The 23,583-nt window shown below is 38.7% G+C and overlaps 2 protein-coding genes and 1 pseudogene across 2 annotated transcripts; 2 read left to right on the forward strand and 1 right to left on the reverse strand.

Moving 5' to 3' along the window:
• Positions 1-3,024: 3,024 nt before the first annotated feature.
• LOC121769602 lies at positions 3,025-3,179 on the forward strand (annotated as a pseudogene).
• Positions 3,180-5,013: 1,834 nt separating this feature from the next.
• Positions 5,014-5,791, forward strand: LOC121766853 (protein MIZU-KUSSEI 1-like). Its single transcript, XM_042163089.1, has one exon. It carries the CDS (start codon positions 5,014-5,016, stop codon positions 5,650-5,652), a length of 639 nt encoding a protein of 212 aa, XP_042019023.1. The 3' UTR covers positions 5,653-5,791.
• An 8,843-nt stretch (positions 5,792-14,634) lies between these two features.
• Positions 14,635-15,003, reverse strand: LOC121766854 (classical arabinogalactan protein 7-like). The gene has a single exon (XM_042163090.1). The coding sequence runs from the start codon at positions 15,001-15,003 to the stop codon at positions 14,635-14,637; it is 369 nt and encodes a 122-aa protein (XP_042019024.1).
• Positions 15,004-23,583: the final 8,580 nt, after the last annotated feature.

A 23,583-nucleotide genomic window follows, 5' to 3' on the forward strand; every position in this document is an offset into this window, starting at 1 on the left:
TGGTATTATTGGTACTCTACGATGATGAAATCTACAAAAGTTGCAAACAACTAAGATTGGCATCTAGCGTAGGAAACTGGTTGTCTACCCAGTTTAAGATAAAGGATTATAGAGAAACTAATTACATTCTAAGCATCTAAAGTCTTTAAGATTGCTAGAAAGAATGTTGAGATTCTCTTAGGAATCCTATATCTACACATAGCTTGGAACATTTTAGCATTAGAATTTCCATGCAAAGGTTTCTACCTTTCAAGATGGAATTGTCTTGTCTCTAGTCAAGTGTCGTTTGACGCTTAGTAAGAACAAGAATTATGAGACTAGTTCTGCAGATAGATGTCTCATGTATGCTATGATGTGTACTAAGTTTGATATTAGTTGTGCTTTTGCATAGCAAGTATATATCATATTAACCATGACAAAGGACTTTGATTGAGGTACTGAATATACCATAGTACAAAGACTAATCGCTATATTCTAGTTTACCAGTCATTCATGTAATGTCCTTAGGGTTACACTGACTAAGTCTTATGACTAATCAGTGATCGAGTAAGTCATCCTCAGTTTATGTGTTTACATTAGGAGTATACTCCTAGTAGCTTTGATCGTAAGTTTGAGTATACCTATGAGTATTTTTACTCTAGCAAAGGCTAACTCAAGAGGAACACGAGATCATAAGCTAAACAATCACATAGAGAGATGAAATTAATTAAAGATCAAGTACGCAGCAAAGACATAGTGACGCAAAAGATATTATCAGAGAACAACCAAGCAGATTTTTCACAGAAAAATGCCTTTGTGGCAACATGTTTCAAACATGATGTGAAATGAATGGAAGTTCGATATATCTAGCTCCAACACCTGCTTTGTGTATAAGTGGGAGAGTTTTTGGCAGTGGGTATACTCGAAAGCATGTTTTGAGTATAAGTGGGAGATTGTTAGGTTTAGTATATTGAAAAGCATGTTTCGAGCAAATTCGCACGAATAGGAATCTTGCTTGTATACGGAAAAACTCTACAATCCACTTTTAACCTGATTTAGTATTATTCGAGTAGTTTGCACGAATAGAATCAGTATATTATTACATTGTGTTTACTTGTGAGTTTATAAGATGTTTTATAAACATTTAAATGCATAAGAAGTAAACAACGCCTAAGTCTTTTGCTTAGTAGACTGATCGTGGGCTGCGCTCACTTTAAGGTACTACAGTCGGTTCTAACCAATGCTTTGCAAAAGAAAAAGAAGAATTTCACAACCTAGATAGGCTTTGGCTACCTATTGTGAAAGGTTGCAATGTCAGTCCGATTATTTCTAAGCCTTATTGAAATAAGATGACATTGGTGTGGTATAGCACTGAATGGATCTAACAGCAAGACGTGTCTTTATGCTATCTACTGAAAGACGAGGTCTGGATAAATATCTATTTCTTAATCAATGTACGTTAGCATTGAGCATACGATATTGAGTATCTACTACTTTGACTTACCAAAGGTGCGGATTTTTCGTCACCCAACGATCCAGGTATATTGGGTAGTGGTGATCATTATCTAGCGGTGCTAGGATTGCTATTATGTTGAATCGTGCGCGAGGTGAGTCTCGTTTGATAATGTCCTCAAGAGGAGCTTGAACAAGGTTTTATTATTCGGAAACTGACCAGTTGGAATTTAATTATTCCATGAATAATAAATAAGTGTTTCTTGCTAAGTCCACTCTTGGAATTAATAAGATGTTAATTAATTAAGTCAATAGCAGACTTTAATTAATTAATGGATATTTCTATCTTAAGCGCGAGAAATAAATAATAATAAACAAAATGGAAACCTGGATTACTTGTAATTTCGGATTTGGATGGGGAGGTCAATATTACGTCTGTAGTGGATGCTCGTAATATTCCAATATAAGCTTGTATTAAATTGTGGGTTCAATTTAATTAGTAAAAAGCTAATTGGGGGAGCCCATATCCAAAACCTTCCATAGATCCCTGATTGGGCCCAATATGAACTTAATATAAATAGGAGAATAAAAGAGACAGAACATTATTCAAAATATGAGAAAATTTCGTCCCTCTCTAATTGGAGAGGGGGGACGAAAATTTCAGGAATTTCTCCTCCATGAGATTTTCAGCTCCTCCTCCGTGAGAAAGTTCTGTCTTCTTTATTCGAGTCCTAGTGTTTCGATAAGATCAGCCCACCCTGATGTCGGAATACAGTTCAGGACACCAGTCAGAAGATCCGTGGTCTAGTATTGAAGATCACCGTGGAGAAGGCGCGAGCAATCGACGATTCTTTGGAGAATCAAATCGGTAACTCTAAACCGTAGAATTCATGTTTAGGATTTATATTCTATGAGCATGAATTATTTGTGTTCTGGCATGCAATTCTGTGTTAACATGTGAATAGATTAATTCCATAATCGGTCAAATAGATCCTACGTCTGATTTATTTGTTTGTATTAGTCTTCCGCTGTGCAAGGGGCTTCAAAACCCCAACAATATTATACTCCCTCCGTTAACAAAGAATATACATATTTGTAAATGACATGGGTTTTAATACATAATTGGTAAAGTAAGAGAGAGGGAGAGAAAATATGGTGGAAGTAGTGTTAGTGGATTGTGGGTTCCAAATTTAAAATGATGTGTATGATTATTATTGATTAAAAACTTTCCATTTTTAGAATTAGTCTAATTATAGTGGATGGCCCAAAATGGAAAAACTTGTATATTTTTTGTGGACGGGTGAGTATTTAAATTCAATATCATCCCAATTTTATAATTTTTAGATTTTATAATAAAACTAAAATTTTAGAATTTTTAATGATTGAATAAAAAATTAACACTACGCACACACTACACACACAGCACACAACACACACTACCACACAATACACCCACCACACACACTACACACACTACCACACAATACACCCACCACACACACTACACACACTACCACACTTGACACTACACACATTACACACTTTACACACACTATATTTACACTGCACACAGACACACTACACACACACCATACGACCTTACTTGAACATGATCTGTTCTATAGGCTCGTACCTCTGTATCTTTGATTTCTAAGGAGACAGGACTGTGGCTGCCTGGCTAGAGTAGATGATTGTTCTTGGCTTGACTCCGGTCCAATCAAGGTGGCTGGGCAGCTGTCAGACAGACTCTAAAATTTACACTCATACATTCCACACACTTCACGTACTATACACACACTACACACTACACACTTTACATATTCTATAAACACACTACACACACTACACTCTCTGCACACACAATACATACACTACACACTAGGGCTGGCAATTTTCGACACGACACGATAATCCGATACAAATCCGCACGAAATTATTGGGTTGGGGTCAAGTCTTATTGGATCCGTGTCCTTATCGGGTTGACCCATTAAGAACCCGATAATTTCGGGTTGGGTTCGGGTCGGATGCGGGTCGGATACGGGTAACCCATTAAGAAATAATATTATTATTTTTATTATTATTTAAAAAAATATATATTACTTTAATGTTTTAATTTCTTATAAATTAGGTTTAAATAGTATAAAACGAATTTTAATTATGTAAATTAGGTTAAAAATTAAGGTTTAATCGTGTAATATTAGATTTTAATCGTGTAATATCAGATTCGGGTTGTTATCGTGTCGTGTCAACCCATATTATATCGTGTCGATAACGGGTTCGTGTCGGGTGCGGGCCGTGTTCGGATTTGAAGGTAGCAGGTCGGGTTCGTTTTCGGATTTACAGTTTCCTTAACAGGTCGGGTTCAGGTTAGGCCTTATTGGGTTGGGTCATTATCAGGTTGACCCGATAACGACCCAATCCGCACGACTTGCCAGCCCTACTACACACATTATACACAAGATACACACACACATTACACACTCTACACACACTTCACTCTGCACACACTAAACTTACACTATACACACAATACAAACACTACACACACTACACTCACTGCACACACACTCTACACACACTGCATACACTATACCCACACTGAATGTACTATATACGCGTTGCACACACACTACACACTTTAAACACACTATACGTACACTACACACTCTGCACACACTATACTTACACTACACACAATGCACAGACTATACACACTTTACACAAACTACACACATTACACAATATAGTTTGTTTTTTAGGCAAAATAATTATATAGTATAAAATTTAAAAAGAAATTCAATTTTTTTTTGTTTTTATACATTTGAATCGAACAAAAAAATTCTAAAATTTGACAAAAAAATTGAATTGAACCGAACTGAAAATAAAGTCGAATAGAATTGTAAATTTCGATTTTGTTCGGACTTGATATTCAATTTTTGATTATTTTGCTCACCCCTAGTGTGAAGTGTGTGCAATACGTGTATAATGTGTGCAATGTGTGTAGTATGTATAGTGAATATAGTATTGTATAGTTTGTGCAATGTGTGTAGTGTTTACTTTACATTTCATTCCATCCCTATATTATTTGTAATTACCGAGCATATGAAGAGAATCAACCAAGTAAAAATAATTCCATTTCCTTTGTATTTCTTGTGTTTATTAGAATCAATCAAGGAATAAGTATATTCTTTTAATTTCCATCCTCTGCCATCAATTTGCCGCAGTTACTAGTATGCAATGACAATTTCACACTTACGAAAGAAGATATAAACAATATCGGAGGAATAAACTTTACTCGAATTTAGAATTTAAGATATTTTCAATATTCACAGAGAAACAATATATAGACAATATGCTCCCACCATTATTGTTTTTATCTATCTTTTCCCCCTATTTTTCCAGCCCAAAAGGCTATACAATTATTAGTCGCATCATTTTTTTCCCACTTTATACTTCTTTGTCCGCATGCTAAGTGCACAAACAACCGCTGTTTTAATCACATATCTAATTTTTCAAATAAATCCTATCAATATAAATAACACCACATATATTATATATGTGGCATGAACTAAAAATCCTATCATGGCGGCCTACGGCGTCACCTCCGTCCACTGCGAGAAGCAAGTCCGGTCTTGGCGCCTCCTCCGCTCCATGGCGGAGCTCCTCCTCCCCACATGCAACTGCATCATCACTCAAGAAAACGAGCCACAAACCAAACAATTCCGTCACAAGCGATCCTCCTCCTCCTCCGCCTCTGGCCCCACCACCGTCTCCGGCACCCTCTACGGCCACCGCCGCGGCAAAGTCACATTGTGCATCCAAGCAAATCCGATCTCAACTTCCCCAATTCTCCTCCTCGATCTCGCCATCCCTACTAACGTCCTAGCGAAGGAAATGAAGGGCGGGTCGATCCGGTTCGCCTTCGAGTCGGGTGCGAGTGCGGGTCCCTTGTTGTCCATGCCAGCGTGGACGATGTATTGCAATGGGAGAAAATTAGGGTTTGCAGTGAAGAGGAAACCCTCGAGGGCTGACGTGGAGCTTCTAGAAAAGATGCAAAACATCGTCGACGGGGCCGGCCTCGCCGACGACGACGTGACGTACCTTCGCGGGAAATTTGAGAGATATCATGGCTCTTCGAATTCGGATTCTTTCCATTTGGTTGACCCGGATGCGGCTAGGAATGGGCAGGAGTTGAGTTTTTATTTTCTTCGATCGTGTTGATCTATTTTTATTGTAATTTATATTTTTTTTTGTTTTTCGATCGACCCATTTTTTGAGCCTTGCATATTTTGCATGGCTTTGGCATATGTTCATGTGGGTTGGATGATGGTGGAAATTGGAAAATCACTTTTTTTTGTTACGAATCCATATACTACTCCTACTAAATAATATCAGCAAATACTATTGATAGAACGTTACGTAAAATGCATAGCACGTAAATTAATAGAATTAATATGCTCTTCAACAATTTGTTTTAATTTAATGGAAGTTCAGACAAATATTATGAGCAATGTCACCTAATTTGGCTTTCAACTATCCACATTTGTTTCTTTGGTAGGGTTTGAAGACCTCAAAAATTGTCAAATGTCATATTTTAATTGCCATAATTACAGAGAAAAAATTCTCTAGTCAAGGAATACCAAGGTGGAACTATTTGTTATGTATGTCTCACCCATAAACTATTTATTATACGTAGAATGTACACAAACTTTCCATATAATAAAATTATACCATTTGGTATGTTCAATCAATTTTTAAAAATAATTCATTGCAACAATTTTATAACTTTTTTTTAAAATTGCAACATATTACCACTTTTTAACTGAAATGTTGATTTAGGGTGAACGAAGTTTATTGAAAAGAAGTTGTAATTTCGAAACAAGATTAAAATTAAATATGATGTGATAAAATCAATATATGAACTTAAACCTTAATGTGAAATCGATAATAGAATGAATGTTGTTTTCTAACAATTAACTCAATGTTAAATTTGAATTCAACACTGAAACTTGAAATCATAATACTATAACAAATCAACTAACTCAACGACCTACGCAACAATATAATTAGCCAGATATTATTCATAAATTGTAGAACAAAATCTAGGACAGCCAGAAGCTACTAATGACATATAGCAGGTGTTACTTTTTTGGTATTATATTGCTAGGATCATTGTGTATTTGTTGTGTGAGCTGTTGTTGATCCCTTTTGTCGTTGTAACTTGCAATGCAAAAGAGACTTTTGAGAATAGGTGTATACTTTTAGAAATAATAAAATAAAGAGATGCATCATATTATATTTTTGGTCGACTAGAGCTTGTGGTAGGATATACTGACTTGTGTGATGATTGAAATCCACATCTAGCTTCCAAATAAATTTTTTAAATATAGGAAAAAAGCATAAAAAACAAAACACTCACTTCGCTCTTTTCCGGTCTGTATAATTAAGTAATGAGCTAGCATAATAAATAATTATAGTTGCCTTGCGCTTTTTTCATGGCAAAGACTATCTAAAGTAGAGTAAGTGAAAACAATTTATTTGTGAAATTATAGGAGTATATACTAAATACATACTTAGTTTGTTTAAAAATAATCGCAATCGGCATTCATGCACAATAAATTTTGGAAAACCTACTATTTTGTCGCTTCAATCTCAGCCAAATACGAAGGAAAATAATATAACCGACCGATTACGTTTTTATTTGTTCGGAATTTTCTTTTTCACTTTTTCGGAAAGAGAAATATTAAATGTATATATTATCTACATACAAAAATACCCGATGTGATACATGCACATAGAAAATTTTGTGGCATGTCACGACTGCCCTTTCTAAGGATAGAGAGTTCGGTTGAAATACGACTAGTGGGGGATTCAAGAAACAAGGAAGAAATAGTGGAAACAATCAACGGCTCTAAACATGAATCAAACGTAAAAACATCAACCATTCAAATCAGAGTATCAAATCTTAGTAGTGAGACAATTGAAAGAAACATTATTCGACGGTATCAGAAAGACAAATGAAATAACGTTCAGCGGAAGCATTCGAGAGAAGAATAATGTCATGTATGAAGACATAACACATTCAGAACTTTTTACTAGAAAACTTCATATTGATCACGCTCATCCCAACTCAACTTTCACATATGGAAAACACTTACAGAATTTGAGTACTTGATGCACTAAGTTAACTTATGCCGAAAACATTTTCATAAAAATATTTATCATGCCTCCATTGATGGCCTCGGGTTTTAACTTTGAAAAAGGCTCGAGATACTAAAATCATTTTCATCGTAAAACTTGGTCGTTCTTTACTTCTCTTAGAAACTACCATATCTGCTCTTTCTGGTGCCGTGAAAGGTGGCCACCTTCCACAAACACAAGAACCGCCCAACCTGTTCGATGACTCACGGTAGGGTCGTGAAAGGTGGCCACCTTATCACGCACCCTTGCTGGAATCCGAATTCAATTACTATCATCTGGCATTGTAGGGTCGTTCCCCTTCCTAGCCCATCATCCATCAACATCCATCATCATCATATCATATCTGAACATACATGACAAGGAATGTGACAACATTCCAAGTAACTGGAACGGCCAAATTGAAGATGGTACACGATCCCCATTAGTATACACTAGCCTGAGTAGGGACTCACTAACCCGAATTCGATTGCATCAGGTCTTGTAGGGACGCTCCACTTATTAGAGCATCCGCAATAGCGGACAAGAGGTGGGACTAGCAGTTAGTCCGTGGGGGTGTCCGTCCGCAATAGGGGACTAAAGGTAGGACGAGAGGTAGGACGTCCCGAAGTAGGACAAGCTCTTGTCCACGCCAGAAACCGGTCGTCCTACCTCTTGTCCGCTATTGCGTGGACAAGAGCACGGACGTCACAGTTTATTTTTTATTTTTTATTTTTTTTACACTCAATATTTACAACTCATTGCACTTTATTTTTTGTATATTTGATAAACATCAACAATTAAAATAAATTAATCGTATTTTTCAATTTGTTTTATTGGCTAAGGCGTCGGCTAGTCCTAGTGCTAGGCTATTATTGTGCATTGGGATGTTCTAGTGATGTGGCAGTGCAGTGGGATGTCCTAGTGACGTGGCAGAAAGTATTTTTGGGATGTCCACACTACTGTGGATGCTCTTAGACAAACATATAGGCATTTCTCAAAACAAAACGTCATATGACATATCCTTTGCAACCTCATTTTCTCATAAACATATTTGAAACATAAAATATACTTATGTCAAGGTCGAGCATCAAATCACATCATATCAACAAAGTCGAGCAATTTATAATATCACTTAATAAGTCAACACATAGCGTCACATAACATCATAACTTTCACTTGTCCAGAGCCTTTGTCCTAGCGGCAAGGAGCTTAGACATTATTGTATGAGGTGCCGAGTTCGAGTCCTCTTGACATCAGTTGTAATTTCCTCCTTGCTATAGGAATTTATTTGTAATTTCCTCCTTCATATAGGATATATGAAGTTAATATTAAAAAAAACATCACTTTCACTTTAAACACATGCATCACATCGTCCTCAGAAATCAAATAATTGCAATTACACTAAAAATACATTTCGTCATATAAAATGAAGCTCAAACCAATATATTAATCGAAAGCTCATAAAAATACTTTAGTTCGAAAGAATTCCCCCAAAGAATGCATTTAATTGCAGTTCACGCTCCAATTTTTCGATGATTCAATTTCTCTTTCTTGGGCGAAACAGAGGATATCTCGGTCGGGGGAGAGAACGGGGAAATCCCATATGACCCAATATATCTGACAAGTCGCACTATACGTCAACCCAAGATGAATCTTCCTCTCCAGGACTTCGGAAAGGCACTTTTTGGGCCCACAGTAATAATTTAGATAGAAAATCCCACCTTTTTCACATAAAACCATAACTTGTTTACCATATTGTTCTCGAAAGACGTGCTTAAAGTCACCTATTGATTTAATGTACTCCAGCCCAAACTTTAAATAATTTCTTTGGCCCAATCATATGTATACGTGCAGCCGAACAAGAAATTGCCCACTCTCAAAACACGTCTTCTTCCTCCCAACACACATCTCTTTCTCTCTTCGAACTTCCACCCCAAAATCAGAAAAAAAAAAAAAACACAAACAATTGGTGTTGCCTTCTTTTCCTCTCTCTTTTCTCCGATCTCCAATTCACGACCTCAAATTCTCTCTCTCTCTACTGTGAGTTTGATTGCTCCAACTCTTTGCTCACTGTACTCTCTGCTTGCTCTCGGTTTCTCTAAATCTTGATTGTGAGATTGCAATTGATGGTGAAGTTGAGAATTTGCGCTTGAAAAGTTTCCCAAATTCTCTGTTCTTGGTTCCTCAAATTTTGATTGGGAAAGAAATTTGAGAATATGGTGGTAGTGAAACTGAATTGGATGGTATGCATATATCTGTAAGCTGGTAACGGAACAATTGTTGGGATTTCTCTTACCATTCATTTCTGAATTTAATTTGCAGGTAATGGAAAGGTTGTAAAAAAAAGTAAATGGTACGGAAATTGGAGAAGAAGAAGAAGAATCTGCCCTTTAATCTGCTTGGGCCACATCGAAGAGAAAATTAAAATCACAAGAATTTATTGGTGAAATGGGCTATATCCAAAGAAGATTGTGCTCAAGTAAATGGCTTCCGCCAGAAAAGAATTGGGCTAGAGGACAATTAAATAAAAATAATTGTTAGCCTAAAAGATTGTTACTATTTGATTTGGACAAGCACAAAAACAAAAGAACCTCCTTTTGTTCGAACATAAAATTTTAGTGTCGAAAAGAAACAAGGATTTAACGCAAAAAAATTCAGCTTGAAAATTCGATGTCCTTTCTAGAAAAATTAAAAAGGTAGCAAAGATTTGGGGTGTTACATGGCAGGGGCGGACTTAGAAAAAGTTGATAGTAAGGGATGGAAGTCAGAATTTGTTTTTCAGCAATAGTGGCTTAGTAAGTAAGTAATTAATATGATTTTTCAAATTTTTTAGAATAGAAAATAATTAAAAAAAATTGGGTAAAGGCTTAAGCCCTGTCCACTTATCTATTGTGTCCGCCCCTATTTCGTGGTGCATGCCACTGTGCGTTACGCAGGCATTTGTAGATGTCACGGTTGTCGTATCTTATCTTTTATTTTTTAAATTTAATTTTACTATTCTTTATGTTCGCTATTAAATGTCTTACTACATTCGTCCCATAAAAATATGGGCATTTGAAATGGCATGAGAATTAATATATAATCGGTAAAGTAAGAGAGATGAGTAGAAGGGTAATTTAAATAGTGTTAGTGGATAGTTGGAACCACATTATTATTAGTGTTTAATGAGTTATAATGGTAGATTATGGTGGTATAAGTTGTAAATAAATTGATATATATGGGTAATGAGTTGGGGAAAACTTTCCATAATGGAAATGCTCATATTTTATGGGTCGGACAAAAATGAAAAGTGTACATATTTTTATGGGACCAAGTGATTATTTCCTTTTGACTATTTTTTAATAAGTGAACCTTATATTCAACTAAATTATTTCACTTAGGAGTCGTTTGGTTGTAAGGTTTCAGCCAGATTATAATTTTTATCTGCAATATACTAATTGTTTGGTTACTTAAGCAACATTGTTCATGGCCCGTTTTTAACTTCCGAGTCCCACACAATTCATGTAATAATAAACGGGTTGGAATCGGGATTTTTTCGGTAGTTTATTAGTTGACATCGAAAGGCGTGTCTGTTTAACACCCTTTTTCCCCAATTGTCCATCCCCATTTCAAATCAAATTTGAAATCTTCGCAGCTCGGAATCCATTATCCGATTTCCACCCATGGGCGACCAAATCCTTCATGGCAACCATGAGGACGGCCTCCTCACGGTCAGACCAAGAATGACGGGGAACAACAGGTCGGCGAGCATTTCCCCTTCGGTATTGGCTACTCCCTGGGACAAAATGAAGTGTAAATGGCAGCAACGTAAACAAATGTACAAATGCAGACGCGCCCGGGATTTGGACAGGAATATGTTCATACAAAACCCAAACCTTGTGTGTTCTGGCTACCATCGCCGAAAGGTACAAATCTTCGAGGATCGGACATAGCTTCGAAGAATGAACGAGCAAGAGTCAGACTCAAGGAAAATTAAGTAAATCTATTTTATCACATAACACACATCTACACATTTGTAGCAGAGTTCGTTAAACAAAGTAGAAAGAGCATTCATTGCAAGAAATTCAGCCAAAAAATGTAAACATTCAAACAAATATTTTACATTGACATTGCATTAACAGACACCCATTTCAAATCACCACCACTAGGTTTAACTCGTCAATGAAATTAGCCGAGAACAAAGAGTGCATAACATAATGGAAAACCGATACGCAAAACATAAAATCAGATTTCAATCAAGGAGTGAGCGACAAACGGTCGAATAATCTAACCTGTGTGGGATTTAGCCCTTCAAAATAAGAGGAATTTTGCAGTAGTCGCCGCTTTACAGTGGGAGGCTGCTTCGAGAAACACCGCGCGAATGACAAAATTCACAAAGGGGTTCGCGGTTTTATTAGACTGCAATCCTGAAATTCCTCTGCAACCCTAGGGGAGAAAAAGGGATCACAAGTATACAATCTCTTTGAATACGGTCAACTAAATGAGGGAATTGGCCATGTTTGTAATTGGACCTATATTCAACCATACGGCCGCATTGTGAGTAGTCATGACTTCCACATATTATACACCCAAAGATACCCGGTTTATAAACATTACCCCCTTAGTAACCAAACGACTCCTTATATGTTATTAATATCTCGACTAACATACTCCAATAACTTTGTCTTTTTACTTGTCTCATACTTTATCAATTATGCATTAAATTTGGGTTCGTAAAAGGACAGACCCGGTGGGTTGCCGAAATTGTGCGTTGCTCAACGCTATCTACGTCAAATCAGTGGTATTATTTTTCTGAATTTTTGTCATCACCAACAGAGAGCAAAATTTATGAATGGGCTGTAATAATAACCAGATGAAGATCAAATCTAACAAGTGTCGCCCGTTGTCATCATCCTCGGCCTACCAAACGATGATACACAAACCATTAAAGCATATCACGACGTGGAAGATGGTGATAAGGATCTTTGTGATTTGATCCATGTGATTTACCCAAGGATTTTGCCTCAAGTGTTGATCAAACAAAACGAATCAAAAACAAACAAAAATAGGGTGGGTCTAGCCACAAAAACTAGTTCCAAACTGGAATGTGATGGAAGATTGGAAATGGAAGAATGTGTAAATGATGAATAACTAGGATTAAAACCATAGGATCTTAACAAAAAATATGGAGACAACCCTAGGCAACTTTCATTAATCCTAATCACCATTTGGCTCCACTATTCAATGGTTACACTACCATTGATGCATACCTCTACTTGATTTAATCAAATAAAGAAAATAAACAACCTACAAAGTAGGAATTGGATAAACCCTTCCAAAGTGAAAAACTCACAAAGGAGATACAATATCAATTCATAAAGTCTCACTTTTAATGTTTCACAAATGAGCATATATAGGAGGTGTTAAAAAAATCAATGAAAAAGCCTTACAAATAGAGAAAATCGCCAACAAAGTGCAAAACGCCCAACCGGGCGTTTCCCACGCCTCATTTTACCCCCCCGGGCAATCTTTCTGCCTCAAATCGCCAAAATCGGACCAAACGCTCTACCAAGCATTTTTTGTCCAGCCGTGAGTTCTCTCTGGAGTCATCCGCTCTTCAATGCGCGACTTTCGTAAATGGGCAATAACTCCATCCACCGAACTTTGATTGAAGCATGTAAGATACTGACGCGAAGCTCCTTCGAAGACGAAGAGATTGGTTGTCTTTAAAGAGTGTTTGGACGTCATCTCAATAAGTCGATTTCTATTTGAATCCAGTTCCAGTTGCAACTTAGGTACTTGGCATGACTTTGCCCTTTTCTTGGGGCCCCATCTATCAACGGCTCACGGCGTACTAGTAATTCTTGAGGCTCAGCATCCATGGTCGTATCAATACCACAAAACGGCCGAGGTCGCAATTTGACGTCGCCGAGAACGATGTGGCAAGCCAACTCGCCAGAGCTCACTTGGATAGTTCCGACGCTGGTCCAAGCGGTTCGCGATGTTGTCCGCAAGAGACGAAGGCAGTGAAGGATAGTCGTCGTCACCCACAGGGCCAAGCCTAACCGGCCCCCATACCTCCACCCTAACCTATCCTTCCTAACGTGAACGCATTATTCGGGTATTTGCAGACTGCTTTCCACGCTGACATGTCCTTACTGATTCCACAACAAGAAGGTGGGCACGTATGACTAATTGAATCTGCCGAAGTGCAATTGGGTACGCGCCGCCCGCCGCCGCCGAAGGAGTAGTTTTCGTCTATCCGAACCCAAAATATAAAATTTTAATTTTTTTTAGGATGCAATTTTAAGTTTTAAGGATTTATAATCGTATTTGAGATTTATTTTAATAAAGCTTTATTACTAAGAATATGTTTTTGGTAATTGTAATTTTGAAATTGAATAATAGAATACTGGTATTCATGAATAGTGAAGAACAAGCACTTGGGAAAGAGCATGGTTTACGTTGTCTTGATATTTTCTATTGATCATTTTCTATTGATGTTATTTGTTATCCATTGACATCAAATTTTAAAATCTAATGATTCAAGATCATAGTTTTAAAGTTTGGTAGAAATGATGCCATATGTAGATTATCACTACCCAATTTTCACATGTACAAGTTCGTCTAATATTACAATAATTGTATAAATAAGCTCTCCAACTGTTTAAATGTAACACTCTGTTCTGTTAAAATTCACAATTTTATTCTAGTGAACTGTGTTTCATAAGCTTTACAAATCCATATAAACAACCGAATTATAATGAAATGAAGAAAATTAAACAAGCAACGAGATAAAATAATAATACAGTAAGAAATTTTATCAGTTGGATATAATCATATTGTACATGTGACTCCGCTAAGAATTAAGATAATAAATATGTCCATGTCCAAGAGCCATGTATGTGTATCACCCAAACAATAATCACAATCAAATAAATGATCCACTTCAAATCAAATAAGCAAACCACAAATAAATATGACCAAAAATAAAAATTAGAGAGAGAGAGTAAATGACCACTATGCCCCCAACAAAAAACAGATCTATGCCAAAGCCACCGCCACTAGCACGGCGGCGATAGCGGCGCCGCCAAAGCTAGCCCTGCTTACAAATCCGCTGTTTCCGTCGGCAGGAGGCTGGTCGGCGCCTGGAGCGGCGGGGCCTCGGCCGACGGGGCTGGGGGAGGCCGGTGCGGGAGTGCCCGGGGCTGGGGCAGGAGAGTCTTCTGCAGGGGTGGGGGCGGCGACCGGGGCTGGGGTGGATGGGGCCGGGGAGGGGGCGGCGGCGGTGGGCGGAGAAACTGGTGCGGCGGTGGGGGAGATGGTTGGTGCGGCGGTGGGTGATTGGGCCATGCATGAGGTGGCTAATAGTGCCATCACAAGGAAAAGTTTGAATGCTGCAAATGAAGCCATTGCTAATTTGGTAGATAGAAAGAGAGAGGAGAAATGTAAGATTGAGAAGTTTAAAGATGGACAAAGGGAGATTGTGAATTGAAGATATATAAAAAGGAGAGAGGGAAGAAGAAAATAATGAAGAGGAATTAAATAATTGAGTTTGGACTTTGGACAGGGCGGCATTGCATGAGTAGGTCCATTTCAACTTTCAACATCGCACTGTAGAATTTGGGAAAATATTTTTTGATTTTTTTATATTTTGTGTAATTATGAAGTATGAACTACCATAATTTATATTGGTATGATTATACTCCCCGTCCCCCATTAATTGTCAATTTTGGTTCTAGCATGGGTTTTAAGAAATATAAAGGAAAGTGAATTAAAAAAGTTAATGGAATATAAGTTTCATTTTTATTTATTAGTTTTATAAAATATGAGTGGGATAAGTTAGTGGACTGTGTGGTCTACTTACTATTTATGATAAAAATAAAAATAAATAATTAATAGAAGGTGGATGAAAATGATAAAAGTGGACAATCAATGAGGAAAGGAGGGAGAATATGAAAACAATATATTGCTCCAGTGGTAAGAGCATCTCCAATGCCGGCGTCAAAATCGCGACGCCGATTTTTCGCCGACGCCGGTTCTGACGCCGAACCATTGGAACCGGCGTCGGCGAAATCGGCGTCAAAATCGGCGTGGCCATGCCGATTCGCGCGATGACGCCGGTTCCGACGCCGATCCTCACGGCGCTATTGTGGGTCCCGGATCGGCGTCAAACCGGCGTCAGATTTTATTTTTTCTTTTTTTTTCTTTTGAAAACACTATATATACGCGCTTTGAACGTCATTTTCATTCGCACCACTTGTTTTAATGAGTACTCTCTCTACCTTACTTTCTGTTCAAGATCAATAACGAGCAATGGAGAACAACTACGAAGGTACTCCAGTGACTCCCGGGGGATGGTCTCAAACTCCCCCGCCTCCCGGTGTAGGGTCTCAGACGTCCCCGACTCCCGGGGTAGGGTCCCATACTTCCCCGGCTCCTGGGGGAGGTGGTTGGCCTCCGATGACCGGGTACTACAACATGTACCCGTGGCAGCAGATGATACCGGGGTGGGCACCCGGCATGCAGCCCCCTATGCAGATGATGCCGGGGTGGGCACCCGTCATGCAGCCACCGGCGCAGCAGATGATTCCACCGGCGCAGCAGATGATTCCACCGGCGCAACAGATGATTCCCCCGGTGTAGGAGACGCACGGGGGGGACAACGCCTATCGGCCGACTTTTGATTTTTCCACCGTTCTTCACACACATCGACCCCAACGGATGCACAGTATACGGAGACCTTCTCCTTAGCGGACTTGGGTTTTGATATGAACGAGGTTCCGAAAACTCTCATTCAAAGCCAGGGAGTAGGGCGGGGTAAGAAGAAGGGCAAGGCCAAGAAGGTCGGCGAGTCGTCGCAGCCGGAGGCCGAAATCCGGGGCCGGAGGAAGTGGACGGACGCGGAGAACGTTGCGGTTGCCAAGGCGTGGGTGAGTGTCTACGACGATCCTCTCGTTTCTAACAACCAGAGGATCGTCAACTTGTGGGCCAAGATAGCCGCAGCCTACAGGGCATTTTGCCCTGAAGGGAGACCGTGCACCGGGGAGGAGGTCCGGAAGTGCTGGGACCGAATCAGGTCTGGCGTCTCTCGATTTTCGGGTTTGTACGCCAACGCTCTCCGCATGCAGACCAGTGGCCAAACAGAGGAAGACTGCAGGAGGATTGCGGAGAGAGCCTACCTCGATCCGCAGAAGAAGTACTATGAGTTCACCTACTGGAACTGCTACGTTGTGCTCAACGAGTCGGAGAAATTCCGGGCAGGCGTCGACGCTGGCTGGCCGAAGAGGCAGAAACTGAACTATACCGGAGATTATAGCGGCAGCAGCGGTGGTTCGACAGACCTCCCAGAGACGGCCCAGGAGGTCCCGACTCCTCGTTCGTTCGGTCGCCGACCTCGCCCGGTTGGCCAAAAGCGGGCGCAACAGGTTGCGAGGGGGGGCACCCCGAGTTCCCAGGGGTCCATTCGACATCCCCCCTCGGCAGGTCTACCGAGGAGCTCAAATTCTTCGCTGGCCAACAAACGCGCGCTCAAATGGTGAAGACCTTAGCCGACTTCCAAGCGGCGGTGGACCCCGAGGTGAAGGATTTTCTTCGTGTATTGCTCCAGAGCCAGCGTGAAGAATTGGAGGCGATGAGGAGGGACACAGGCGGGAATAGCCGCGGCGTAGGTGGCGACGGAGGCGGTGGCGACGACGGTGAAGAAGCGCTGGGCGACGACGGAGACGAGGACGGCGGCGAGGAGTGATTTTGTTTTACTTTTTTAAATTAATGTACTTTTTAATTTTTGTACTTTTTTTAAAATTATTGTACTTTTTTTTAAAATTAATGTACTTTTTAAGTTTTAATATTATTATTCGAATTTTCCGTATTTGTCTCGTAAATTAAATTTCGTATGTTGATACGAGTGTAAATTAAATTATATAATTGTTATTAGTGATGTGGATAGGTAGTGTGAAGGCTATGTGAAGGCTATTTGATGTCCAGTTGGTGTGGCAAGCTGATGTGGCAGGAGAATTGTAGTGCTGATGATGTGGCAGTGTGAAGGCTATGTGAGGGCTATTTGACGTCCAGTCTTACTGGAGATGCTCTAATTGGTAAGCAACTCGTGTTATTGATTGTTCAATACTTCAATTGCACGTCTTTTGAAATCCTCACGCTTAAAAAAATACTCCTGCTATGCTATCCGCCATTTATTTATAATATTATTTTTTCTATTTATTAATTAATGTTGTATCTAGCTTCTGGCATGTGAATCTCATATTCCACTAAGAGCATCTTCAACCGTTCTTTTACTAATAACTGTTTTATCTAGCTTATCTCATCACTATTTTTGGCAAGTGAAACTCATACTCTACTAAGAGCATCTCCAACCAACCGTGCTCTTAGCTAAGAGCACAGTTAAGACCGGCCCCACTTTTATTCATTTTTTATTCCATGTTCTTAGACCATCCACAATAGGCGCCAGCGACCGCCCAGCCGAGCGCCGGCGCTGGGCGGTTCGCTGGGCGGTCTATTGCAGCCGCCCAGCGGCTGAGTGGAGAGAGAAACCGCGCAGCGCTGGGCGGTTATGTGGCGCTGGGCGGTCGGCTGGGCGGTCCGTTCGGCGCTATTGCAGCGCCCGGATCGCCCAGCGCACCGCCTAGCGCGAAAAAATAATTTTTTTTTTTCGAAACACTATATATACGCGCTTTGTTCGTCATTTTCATTCGCACGACTTGTTTTAATGAGTACTCTCTCTATCTTAATTTCTGTTCAAGATCAACAACGCAAAATGAGTAATGCTGGTGGTAGTAGTGGTGGTAGCGGAGGGGATGCTGAGGAGTACGAACGTCGAATGGCCGAGGCGTTGGACGCCTATACGACCAACGCGATAAACCAATGGATGGAAAGGGCCTTGCAGCCGGCGATACCTCGACCTCCCCCAGTGGTCCACCGCCGCAGTGTGATTGATCGGGATCACGTAGCTGCACATCAGCGCCTATACGAAGACTACTTCGCACAGTAGTCTCGGTTCAACGCCAACCTTTTCAGGCGTCGTTTTAGGATGACCAGGAACCTGTTTATGCGTATTGTCAACGCTTTGGAGTCTCGATATCTGTATTTCCACTTCAGACACGATGCGTCTGGCAGACCCGGCCACACACCTATTCAAAAGTGCACTGCGGCAATCCGGCAGTTGGCCTACGGAGGCGCGGCAGACATGTGGGACGAGTATCTCCACATCAGTGAGACGACTGCCTTGCAATGTCTGAAGAATTTCTGTCTGGGAGTGATAGAAGTATTCGGTGATCAGTATCTGCGAAAGCCTACCCCCGAAGACTGCCAAGATCTGTTGCGGATGCACGGGAGTCAGCATGGGTTCCCGGGTATGTTAGGCAGCATAGATTGTATGCATTGGGACTGGAAGAACTGTCCCGCAGCCTGGAAGGGGTTCTACACGTCCGGCTACAAGGGAAAGAATCCCACGATGATCCAGGAGGCCATAGCTGATTACCGGCTTTGGATTTGGCACGCGTATTTTGGGATAGCTGGTTCAAACAACGACCTCAACGTCCTCAACTCGTCGCCACTTTTCAACGAGCAGTATCAGGGCGTCGGTCCGGCCATCAGTTTTGTCGCCAACGGCAACCAACATGATATGAGCTACTACTTGGCGGATGGGATATACCCTAGGTGGCCCGTCTTTGTGAAGACGATCCGATGCCCAGGAGATGCGAAGAAGGCCTACTTTGCGGCACGGCAGGAGTCGGCGCGCAAGGACGTGGAGCGCGCATTTGGTGTGCTCCAGTCTCGATGGGCGGCAATTAAGGGTCCAACGCGTTTGTGGGATGTCCAATGCATTGCTGATATCATGTACGCATGTATTATCATGCACAACATGATTGTCGAAGATGAAGGTGGCGAACTGACCAATTGGGTCAACGACGATAATGAAGCCGGTCCAAGCCACGGCGTGGCCGCCCCCAACGTACGGAGTGGGGTACCTCACGATGAAGCCGGCCTCTTACAAGCACACGCCGACATGCGCCAAACGGCGGCTCATATTCGACTCCAAAAGGATTTAATTGAAGAGTTATGGGCACGGAGGATTGACCGCCATTAGTTTTTTTTAATTATGTAATTTTTTTTAATTAATGTACTTTTTATATTTTATTAATATTAGTGAATTTTCTCGTTTTTGTGTCGTAAATTTAATTCCGTATATTGTGTGATTTTTAATTATTTCATTTTGTATATATTTGTTAATAATGATGTGGATAGTATGTGGCTGGGCTATGACTGGGCTATTGTTGGGCTATTTGCTTGTTTTGATGATGTGACAGGAGGATTTATAGTGCTGATGGTGTGGCAGTGGCTGGGCTATGGCTGGGCTATTGTTGGGCTATTCCTATTGTGGATGGCCTTAGCTAAGGCACAGTACCGTCAATCATGCTCTTAGCTAATGCATGCTTCATGGGTCTCATATTATTTAATTTAAATACTTCAATTACCAAAAACACTTCCATAATAATAAAATACAATTACAAATTCCTAAAAAATAAAAAAAGTGCATAATTAAAATCCTAAAAATTTAAAATTGCATAATTAAAATACTAAAATAAAAAAACCTCTACTTGTGGCCGAATTTTTCCTAAAGGTGTTCGACTAGATCTTGTTGTTGATAATATGCTTGTTCTTCTTGCTCCGCTTCCGCAATCAATCGGTCTAGATCATTCGGATCCATTTGGTGAATTGTATGGAGAAATATAAAAGAAGTACAAGTGAGAGATAGTTTGATGTAAAAAAATGGGTGATGAATGAAGGTATTTATAGATGGTATTGATGAATTGAAGGATAAAAAAAATTAAAAAATTGCTCATAAACGGCTCTATTTTAGGGGAGTGGGAATTTTTTTTGCAGATTTTTTTTATATTTTTGACGAATTAAAAAAACATTTTAATGGATTAAAATGACGCCTAATCGCGCGGGGGCGATTGGGCGTCTCCTGCCATTTGTCCCGCGCACGTGATGCCCACCGAAAGAGCACAACTCTTAGCTAAGAGTTGTGTCGTGCCGTCGGCAAGAGCACAACGACGAGCAGCTCGCATGCCGTGCCGATGGAAATCTCTTAGCTAAGGTTGCATTAAGGATGTTCTAATTCAAAATATTACTAACATTTTTTTATGAAATCAATATATAAATATAGGAACGGGATTTTTTTCTACCACTTTCTATCATAAAATTAAACAAAATTTTAAACTGGAGCCGATCAAAAATGAAATAATTTATTAGCGGATCGAGGTAGTATAAAATTCACACATCTTAGATTCATTGGTATGTAAAACAATAATAATAAAATCCTTTGTTTTAATTTAGTCACTATTGATATTTTATGATTTTAAGTTTAATTTAAATTCAAATTCATCTTTTTTATATACAAAATAAGAAGAAAAACGAATAAGAAAAAAAACAAAAATTAGAAAAAACTGTAATGAAAATTGACTGAAACTAAAATCACAAAGAATGTACCTAATAAAGTATTTAATATTTTATCAAATACCTTTTAAATGACACATTTTAGGCGGTATATAATCAATTGATAATTTTGTCTTCAATTATAAAATAGCTAAAAGGGTGAAAATATCACGGAATAGTGCGAAAGACCCTCCAACGTAATTACTCCCACCGTCCTACGTCCCAGAAAGATTGTCTCATTTCCATTTTCACACTTGTTTTGCAAATATAATAATAAATAGTTAAAGTAGAGAAAGTAAAGTAAAAGAGAGAATAATGTAGAGAATATTTTTACCTAAATTATTCTTTCTGTTATTTTACTCTTTTTCAACTTTACATATTTATTATTCCCTCCGTCCTATAGCAAATATATAAAAATAGCCATATCGAAGCACTAATGTTTATGCATAAAATAACATTCTATGGTTTCATTAATATCCTAGAAAAAATTCTCAGATCATCCGACCAAAAAATCACGAATTCCAATATTAAATGTTATTAATATATAATAATCCAGAAAATGAAAAGAAAAACGAGTAACAACTACTCCTATCAAATATCACCTTTCAAAATGAGTACAAATTGTCACATAGTGCCCAAAAAATCGCAATCTTCTACAATTTTATGTACTAGTTCTTATAATTAGTTATTGATTGTCAAAATCATTCCGGTAATCACGCCATTAATAGGTCACACGTTTGCCCTAATCGTATGACTTAATTTCATCTCATATTATACTGCCCCCTTAAAATTAAAAATTATATAAAAATTAAAAATTATATAAAAATTAAAACTTGTTAAATTTCTATTTTAAAGAGTAAAATCCCATGATCTATTAACACTACTTTCCCTATTTTATCTCATCATTTTTTGCGTTTCAAAAGTTTCTACTTTTTCAAAGACTGATATAATGTCTACCAATATTTTGATAAAATGTTCACATGTATACTAATAGATATAAAATGAGCAGTAGCTTTGTCATAAGGGTTGCACCTTAGCCCGATTTGAGTTGCTGCAGTGTCACAAAATTTTATAGTTTTCCTATATTTGTTGAACGAATTCCAAAAATTCCGAAATGAGTAGGCCTAGAAATTCTATATTTTTGTGGTTATTTTATTTTTAGAATTTTGTTGGTGGATAACATGTTATCATCACCTAATTAAAATGGGTTAATTCGAGCTTATTTTATGTAATTTATTATCATGGTTGGATAGTTTTTTTAAGCCCACACAAATAACTCAACTGGTCTTTAAGGAGGTATACAAGTTTAATGTAGATTCAAATCTTGTGTGGTATGAGAGTTATATATTCTAAGTCATTAAGAGCATAATTTTGCTAAACAATAGCTAAGCAACCAATTAGATGGTCTTAGAAGCCTCGATCTTTCGAGCAACTTTAATTCATAGATACAGTATATTATATCTACCTTTAGTTTAAAATAAACTATATCCCCGAGGTAGTTGAAGTGTATTCTTTTTTTGGACTGTTTCAATATAATTGAGTCATTTTTTTGGCAAAAAGTCTATCCACTCTCATATTACATCCATCCACAAAAAATAGGCAAATTTTACCATTTTTTATCATCCACCAAAATTATACTAATTCTAAAATGAAAAGTTTTAAACCAATATTAACCCTACACATCATTCCAAATGTGAACCTCATAATCCACTAACACTACTTCGACCACATTTTCTCTCTATCTCTCTTACTTTATCAATTGCGCATTAAAACTGTTCTCATTTACAAATTTGTCTATTTTTTGTGGACGAAGGAAGTACCTTACTCTCTATGCATCTCTCTTACTTTAAGCTCTCTTTTATTTTACTTTCTCCATTTTAAGATTTACTATATCAATTTCTTAAAATCTGTGCCAAAAAATGTCTCAATTAAGGAGGAAAATAGAGTATTTATGATTTGACATTATATTTGGAAGGGGTATTACAATAGAGTATTTATGATGTGACATTATATTTTGATGCTGTGGAGTAAATTTTTTGTATATGTGGTGGTTGGGACGTCGGATGACAGTCTGTAAGCCTCAAGCATTTGATACGGTGGCCCGTGAGAATGTGGCCAGCCACTACATACCATATCCATAAAATTATTACTCTTTCCGTCCCCACGTCCCCAAAGGTATTAATATTTAGTTCGGCATAAGTTGTAATACATAATTAGAAAAGTAAGAAAAGTAAGAAAGAAAAAGTTTTTAAGGTATTGTTAGTGGATAGGTCTCACCTCATTTGAGAGAAATAAGCTTCTAAAATTAAAAAGTTCATATTTTTCAGGAACAATCTAGAAAAGAAATAGTTCATGTCTTTCAGGAACGGAGATAGCATTAATTATAATTTCTACATTTCAGTTAGTTATTTAATTTAAATTAACCCTAGTCCTAATTGAGTTGGACCATTTACAAATGTAATGGTATCTCTTGACGTTTCATCAAATTCACTTTCTTCATCTTCATCGTCATCTTTTATAAATTAATCAAATAAC

The sequence above is a fragment of the Salvia splendens genome, chromosome 15 (assembly GCF_004379255.2).
Source record: "Salvia splendens isolate huo1 chromosome 15, SspV2, whole genome shotgun sequence".
NCBI lineage: Eukaryota > Viridiplantae > Streptophyta > Magnoliopsida > Lamiales > Lamiaceae > Salvia > Salvia splendens.